The sequence below is a fragment of the Quercus lobata genome, chromosome 7 (genome assembly GCF_001633185.2).
Source record: "Quercus lobata isolate SW786 chromosome 7, ValleyOak3.0 Primary Assembly, whole genome shotgun sequence".
Lineage (NCBI taxonomy): Eukaryota > Viridiplantae > Streptophyta > Magnoliopsida > Fagales > Fagaceae > Quercus > Quercus lobata.
The window spans coordinates 25,617,163-25,625,730 of NC_044910.1; the positions used below are offsets into that span (position 1 = coordinate 25,617,163).

The 8,568-nt window shown below is 38.6% G+C and overlaps 1 protein-coding gene across 1 annotated transcript; it reads left to right on the top strand.

The window, feature by feature from the left end:
* Positions 1-6,889: 6,889 nt before the first annotated feature.
* LOC115951796 lies at positions 6,890-7,861 on the top strand. Its single transcript, XM_031068941.1, has one exon. The coding sequence runs from the start codon at positions 6,890-6,892 to the stop codon at positions 7,859-7,861; it is 972 nt and encodes a 323-aa protein (XP_030924801.1).
* The last annotated feature ends 707 nt before the right edge of the window (positions 7,862-8,568 follow it).

The following is an 8,568-nucleotide window of genomic DNA, read 5'->3' on the forward strand; positions in this document are numbered from 1 at the left end:
AGAATGTCTTCCCTAAAAAATAAATATGAGAATTAGGAAATTTTTTTAACAAAATTAGACAAAATGCCTGAATTGAATAAATTTAATCTTAAAAGACTTAATTGAACAAAAGTAAAGTTGGAGAATTGAAATGAATTTCAGCCAAACTTAAAGGGTGTAATTTGCATTTTAGCATTTTTCTTCCTTCTCTATGTGATCTCAACTCCATAAGGAATTTTCTCAAAGAGAGAGAGAGAGAGAGAGAGAGAGAGAGAGAGAGGAAAAAAAAAAAAACTCCATAAGGAAAAGTGTGGAGAGAGAAATTTGTTGTAAAGGTTGTATAAAGTAAATATTTGGGTTGCTAGATTTTGTATTTTACAAGTTTGTTGAAGTTCTTGAATGAGTTTAGGGAAAGGAAACTCCTCCGAAGAAGCATTTCAAACAATGTGAACTAATTAGAACGGGAATCTCTTGTGATAAAATGTGTCATGTGCCATAGCATGTATAGAATCTGAAAATAATTGGCTTCCTGTAACATTAAGTTGGGAGCTTGCTCTTGAATATATATATATATATATATATAGAGAGAGAGAGAGAGAGAGAGAGAGAGAGAGAGAGAGAGAGAGATTACAATATGATTTGAATATGCATATAACATTTGATTTAAGTTTAAAATTACAATATTTTATCAAACTCTATTTGATAAGGACTGACTTGGTTGATAATTACAAAATTTGCTGAGAATGCTTGAACTAATATGTTGTGGTTTTGTGCTTGCAGTTGAGAATAAAGTCAGATATGTCTCAATATATGGTGGGGTTTAAGCAATCAATCTCAAATATGATTTTATACAAGACTAGCACATCCATAAATTGGTAGAAAGCATGATTCTCAATCCCATGAGTGAATCTTTAAATAGGAACCAGAGACTCCATGAACAAAGTCAGGCAATTGCCACCGCAACTTTATTAATGATTCATTCAATGGAACAAATGCAATGTAGCAGGAAAGATAATTTTCAAAGGAAGCAGAAGTTTTAGGCCTACAATAGAACAACCTTCCTAATAACACAAACACACAAAACAAAAAAACGTTGCACCTCCACTAGATACATAAGGTAAAAGAGCTTTCTTGTTAAGAAGATCTAACTAAAAGAGGAAAGTCACAGTAAAAGATAAAACTATTGCAAAATTAACATCTCTTAGATTTTTCTAATATTTCAATGCATGATCTTTATGGAACTGGAACTTGGCCAATAAAGTCAATCACACTTCTATCTTTGTTATTCAACATCTTCATCATTCCTTTTGTGGGCACCAAAACCCCCTCTAGTAGTCATATTTGGGCCCCAATTAATTTATATGTGGGCTATCGCACGATCCCACAGGTTGGGCCTCAAACTTCGCCTAGATCGTCTCAGCTAAATTTTTCTACCAAAACCCCCTCTTCGTATCCCTCTATTCCCCTTATGTTTCCTTCTCAATCTCTCCCTCCCCAATTTTTCCAATCCCCCTTGACTTAACCTCCTTCCTCTTTTTATAATCTCTCATTAGTGGGATTATCATCATAATTTTCCCACTTCACACGTATTCCCACGTCCATCAGAATCCTAAGGAATCCTCACCACTTCAGAGGATTCTCTTGGAACTTGTTCCAAACGTCAAACAACGGTGAATTCCCCAAAGGCACTATCAACCCTCGATTACCAACCCCTTTACGTTTGCACCTTATCTTGATTTCCCTCGTCACTGGTCGGCATTAAGCCAACCACCTAAAGACTTCCTCGGGTGGCCGTTCCTTTAACCTGTCATCCTAACTTCTGGGCTGGGCTTGTTGTGATAGGGTCCAAAGTTAACCCCCTCCACATGGACCATGCTTAGCTACTCTAATGGGCCTTGGGCCTTACTTCGGGCTCTAGTAGGATAGCCTAGCTCATGCTTTTCGGGCCCAACCCCCCACACCTTTGATTTCCCATTTCTGGTAACAAAAGAACTTGCTTGCTTGTTTCTCTAAGTTGGAGCTATAAACTCTCAGGAAAAAAAAGAAAAAAGAAAAAAAATTGGAGCTATAAGACAAAAGGAAAATATAGCAGCTAGACAATAAAGCATTTGAAGACCTAGGCGTTGTAACTTGTAAGGAAGAAGTCCAACAGACTAGAGGGTTGAGGGTTGAGGGTTGAGAGTTGAGACCACAAAAGGAAGGAACAAAGAAAATAAAAAAAGAATGGCAAAATGTTAAAACTCAAATGATAAAACTCAAACATTAACTCACTTAATAAAAGAAGTCAACTTTTTATTAGTAGAGTATTGAATGGAGCACAATAAAGTGAAACATTAGATTTGAACACCCAACTTTGTCATTGCCAATGCAGCAATGCCACAATATATTCATATTACAAGAAAATGATACCATAATTCTGAACATGAGTCTCCTCTATGTGTATGTATATATGGGATGTACATCATATGCTTCTACTATACATAGATTTTTTGTGCAAGTTTATCATTTGAGGCCTTAATGGGCATGCTGGTGCAATGGAAAGCAAAAGGACATACCGCATATATAGCCACCTCTTAGGGTGTGTTTGTTTGAAGGTGAAATAGGGTGGATGAAAAACTTTTGAGAGAAAATGGGAAGGAAAACTTTTTGGAGTGTGTTTGGTTAGGTGGGAAGGAAGGAAAATAAATGGTGGGGTCCAGGTGTTTTCTTTCTAGGCCTACCAAAAAGTTTTTTCTCCAAAATGGAGAGAAAACTGAGAGAGGAAAGCTCATAAAATGAACCTCCAAAATTACCCTTGGAATTCACCTCCAAGTCTACAACGTGTTGGCTTTTTTTTTTTTTTTTGGTTACTAACATGTGTTGGCTTCCTCTTCTCTCTTTTTTTATTTTTTCTTTTTTTTTTTCTTTTCTCTAGTACCAACGGGTTGGCCTTTTTTTTTTTTTTTTTTTCATTTGATTTTTTCTTTATGTTACTAATGTGTGTTGGCTTCCTTTATTTATTTTTTCTTTCTCTGGTACTAACATGTTGGGTTTTTTATTTTATTTTATTTGCTTTGCTTGCTTTTGTCTGGACATGTTGGCTTCTTTTCTTCTTCTTCTTTTTTGATTTTTTTTTTGGACGTGTAGTTTTCTTCTTCTTCTTTTTTTTTTTTTAGTGCTCATATTAATTTTGGTTGGTTTTTGTTTTTGTTCTTTTTCTTTTTTAGAAAACAGTTTTGGGTTAATTTCTTATGCTTTTTTTTTTTTTACTAAAGTGTCCATCTATACATAATTTTTTAAAAGTATAATGTGTTATTTTTTGTTTTATTTAATAGGGACATGATGGTAAATTTATACAAACTTTATTTTCAACCAAATAAAAAAGTTTTCCATCCCTCTACTTTTCCACCCTCCCAACCAAACACAGATGAGGGAAACTGAAATCTTTTCTATCCTTCCACTTTTCTATCCTCTTTCAATTTTCTATTCTCCCACTTTTCCATTCTCCCAACCAAACGGACCCTTACGGTAGATAAGCAGTAGCAAATTCTAGATTTGGAAGTGAGAATGTGTGTCCAAGATGCAAATAGCCGTGTTCTTTCTTTCTTTCTTTTACTAAATTACCCTCAGCTATCTTAAAAGCAAGTATTTTTAAAAGGTAATTCTTGTTATACACAAATTCTTTACACACAGCTCAAAAAGAAACTAAAACCTAGAGCAACTCCACATTAAAGCCAAGGTGGTCACAAAGACCACCTTGACTTGAAAAAAAAAATTATATATAAATTTTTAATTTTTAATGATTTTTTTACCCTTAAAAAAAAAATTTTGTGACTACCCTAAATTTTTTTAGGTTCAACATTATTAAAATTTTGTAACAAACTTGGTTGTAAACTAAGGCTACAACTCCACTTAATATTTTTTATTAAATGTGAATTTTGAAAAATCCAAAATTGAATTACATTTTTTTTTCTTATATCTCTTATGCTTGCAAAATTTTAATAAAATCAAATATCAATATCTATGTCATCAATCAAATGATTAAATTATGAGTTTTTGTAATTTAAAATTATTCATGAAAAATAAGTTTATGGATCAAATAGTAAATAACATCCGTTTAGTATGAAATTTGACATGTATTTTTAAAAAAAAAAAAAAACATGCATTCAATGGTTACATTTCAAAATATGTAGCCATGTTAATACATACATACATACATACATACATACATACATATATATATATATATATATGGGAAATTGAGTAGTCATGTTAATTTTTTTAGTGAAAGTTGTAGCCTTAGACTGCAACTAAATTTGTAGTCCAAACTTTGTCCTTAAATTTTGGATTACATTTTTTTCTTATATCTCTCATGCTTGCAAAATTTTAATAAAATCAAATATCAATATCTATGTCATCAATCAAATGATTAAATTATGAGTTTTTGTAATCTAAAATTATTCATGAAAAGTAAGTTTATGGATCAAATAGTAAATAACATCTGTTTAGTATGAAATTTGACATGTGTTTAAAAAAAAAAAATGCATTCAATGGTTACATTTTCAAAATATGTAGCCATGTTAATACATACATACATACATATATATATATATATATAAATATATATATATATATATTTATGGGAAATTTAGTAGTCATGTTAATTTTTTTAGTGAAAGTTGTAGTCTTAGACTGCAACTAAATTTGTAGTCTAAACTTTGTCCTTAAATTTTAGTTTCCTTAACAATATATTAGACCCTTACACACAACAAGAAAAAGCCCAATAAAATTTGTATTGAACTAAAATTTTAAAAGATATGTAACTTGTAGTATTTATAATGAAACTTGATAGAGAAGCGAATAATTCCATCTCCAGCTCGTCCAAAGGACTCGTCCAGATCCTACAACTCAGGTCGATCCCAGAGTTTATCCAGAAGAAGAAGAAGAAGCGTCCATGAATAATAGCACCACTCCATAAACTGTCCTCCATGAAAGACATGATCGTCCATTAGGTTCGTCCATGAACAATCATTAGATATCCTTGGACGAACCAAACCGTCCTACGCTAGACGGACGGAAGCTCAACACTTAGACTTTCAACTAAACCCACAACTATCTCAACAAACCCTTCGAATAAGTTAACTTCCATTAGCGGTTACAATTTTATATCCGTTGAGGTAGTTAACTCCGGAGTTGTTGGTTTCCACAAATCCTGGGACGGTTATTGGACAAGTAACCGTCCCAGGCCCCCTATATAAGGGACCGGTCTGAACCTGACAGAGGTAAGATTTTCACTCAGACAATTTTCCAAAATACTTGAAACTTCCTTCTCTACAAAACTAACTTCTCCATCGGAGGGGGTTCGACCGGTCTTCTCCGGTCTCCTCTTTGATTGCGTTTCCTTCCTTGCAGGCCATCAACCGTTTCGATAGCCCACCGAAGCCAGGCCATCCACCTTACTGATTCGGAGCGATATCAGTTGGCGCCGTCTGTGGGAACAGCGAAGGTTGTTTTGCGACTTTCTTTTCCACGACAAAGGGTTAGGATGGTCAGGACCAGGTCGAGGGCTACTAGCCCTGGCCGTCAGGGAAGCAGAGGCGCTTCAAGTGATCCCCAGCGTGATCGCCAATCTGCACCAGTCATGCAGACGTCATCCGTTCAGAATATGCAATCCATGGCGGCTGCAATGGCGGAATTGACTCGCCAAAACCAGGAGTTAAGGATGGAGATCAGTCAGAGAAGACAGACACGTGAGGAACACGCAGGACAGACGCAAGACCATGGTGACAGAGAGAATACTGAGGTTGGAAGCCAGTTTAGAGGCACCACTTCACGGGTAGTGCCACACTTGAAAGAGGAGATGGTCCAAATGAAGAAAGTCATGGAGGAGATGAAGGAGAACATGAGGAAAACTAATCCTATAGAAGATTTGGTCCACAGAACAGATTCTCCTTTTACGGCTTCCATCAATGGCCACCCCTTACCATCAAAGTTCAAACTGCCTTCCCTGGACTCGTATGATGGGACGCGTGACCCCTTTGATCACATTGCAACATTCAAGACGACAATGCACCTCCAAGGGGTCCCTGATGAAATCATGTGTCGAGCCTTCCTTACTACCCTTAAAGGCCCAGCACGAGTTTGGTTCAGTAAAATCCCCCCAAGTTCCGTAAGTTCTTTCGAAAAGTTAAGCAAATTGTTTGTTAACAATTTCATCGGGGGACAGAGGCACAAGCGCTCTTCGTCCAGCTTACTGACCATAGAACAAGGGGAGAACTAAAGCTTACGGTCATTCATCACTCGCTTCAACAGAGAAGCCCTTAGCGTGGACGAGGTGGACGACAAGCTTCTACTGGCAGCCTTCCACAATGGGATTAATTCGGATTTGTTTATCCACAAGCTATACGAGAAGGAGCCTCAAACCATGGCCGAGCTCGTCCATTCGGCTCAGAACTTCATGAATGCAGAAGATGCAATCATAGCCAAGAAGAGGAAAAGAGCTGAGAGGATGGAAGCGCACCCAGCTCGACACTCAGAACAAGCCCTTCGTCCAAAGAAGGGACGGACGGAAGATAGGAAGGAACGAGATGGCAGGAAGACAGGTCCCATGGGAAGAAGCCAGAACTATACGCCCCTGAACGCTCCACTTAATCAGGTGTTCATGCAAATCAAAGACGATCCTTCTTTAAAATGGCCAGAGAAGATGAAAGGGGATCCCAACAAGCGCAATAAGAACAAATATTGTCGCTTTCACAGGGACCATGGGCATGACACGGATGAATGTTATGACCTAAAACAGCAAATTGAGAACCTTATCCACAAGCTATACGAGAAGGAGCCTCAAACCATGGCCGAGCTCGTCCATTCGGCTCAGAACTTCATGAATGCAGAAGATGCAATCATAGCCAAGAAGAGGAAAAGAGCTGAGAGGATGGAAGCGCACCCAGCTCGACACTCAGAACAAGCCCTTCGTCCAAAGAAGGGACGGACGGAAGATAGGAAGGAACGAGATGGCAGGAAGACAGGTCCCATGGGAAGAAGCCAGAACTATACGCCCCTGAACGCTCCACTTAATCAGGTGTTCATGCAAATCAAAGACGATCCTTCTTTAAAATGGCCAGAGAAGATGAAAGGGGATCCCAACAAGCGCAATAAGAACAAATATTGTCGCTTTCACAGGGACCATGGGCATGACACGGATGAATGTTATGACCTAAAACAGCAAATTGAGAACCTCATCAGGCAAGGAAAGTTGAAGCACTTCGTTGGAAGGGATCGTACAGATGAGAAGCTGAAAGGCAAAATGGAGGAATCATCCCGGCCCCCACTTGGAGAGATAAGGATTATCGTTGGAGGGAACCCGATGGGGCAATCTTTCAAGTCGAAGAAGACGTATCTCAAAGCGGTACAAAATGTCCAGCTCTCTGGACGACCACCAAGGACGAGATTAATGGACGAGCCAACCATTTCCTTCACCGATGAAGATGCTGAGAGGATCCATCACCCGCACGACGATGCGATCGTCATTACACTGCTCATTGCAGATTATACAACCAGAAGAGTATTAGTTGACAATGGAAGTTCAGCAGACATATTGTACTACCCCGCCTTCCAACAGATGAGGCTTGGACGAGATCAACTTCGTCCAGTATGCTCGCCGCTGATAGGATTTGGAGGAATGAAGGTGCAGCCCGTGGGTACCATTACATTACCAGTGGTGGTAGGGTCATACCCGCAACAGATAACCAAGGAAGTCAATTTCCTCGTGGTAGACTGTACTTCTTCATACAATGCCATCATTGGAAGACCCACTCTTAATAGTTGGAAGGCGATAACCTCGACCTACCATCTATCAGTCAAATTCCCTACTGAGTACGGGATAGGACAAGCACAAGGAGATTAGTTGGCAGCTAGAGAATGCTACTTAGCCATGATGGCTTTGGACGAACAGATGCAAACAATGAGCATCGAGGAGAGAAGAGTTATTGCAGAGCCCACGGAAGTGTTGGAAGATGTTCTTTTGCAAGAAGATGATCCTGAGAAATTTACCAGAATTGGAACAGGTATGAAGGAGAAGGCAAGAGAAGACCTCATCCAGTTCCTGAGAAAAAGTATCGACGTTTTTGCATGGAGTCATGACGACATGCCAGGAATCGACCCAAGTGTGATCACTCATCGATTGAATGTATACCCCCTTTTTAAGCCTATCCGTCAGAAGAAGAGGGTATTCGCTCCCGAGAGGGACAAGGCAATCAAGGAAGAGGTTCAAAAACTAACCACGGCAAAGTTCATTAAGGAAGTCTATTACCCGGACTGGTTAGCCAATGTGGTGATGGTGAAGAAAGTTAATGGAAAGTGGAGAATGTGTGTAGACTTCACTGACTTGAACAAAGCATGTCCCAAGGATAGTTATCCTCTACCACGCATTGATCAATTGGTGGACTCTACTGCTGGCCATCAGTTGCTGAGCTTCATGGATGCCTTCTCAGGATATAATCAGATCAAGATGGATGAAGCCGATCAGGAAAAAACTTCCTTCATTACCAGCCAAGGCTTGTTTTGCTACAAAGTGATGCCCTTCGGCTTGAAGAACGCAGGGACAACTTATCA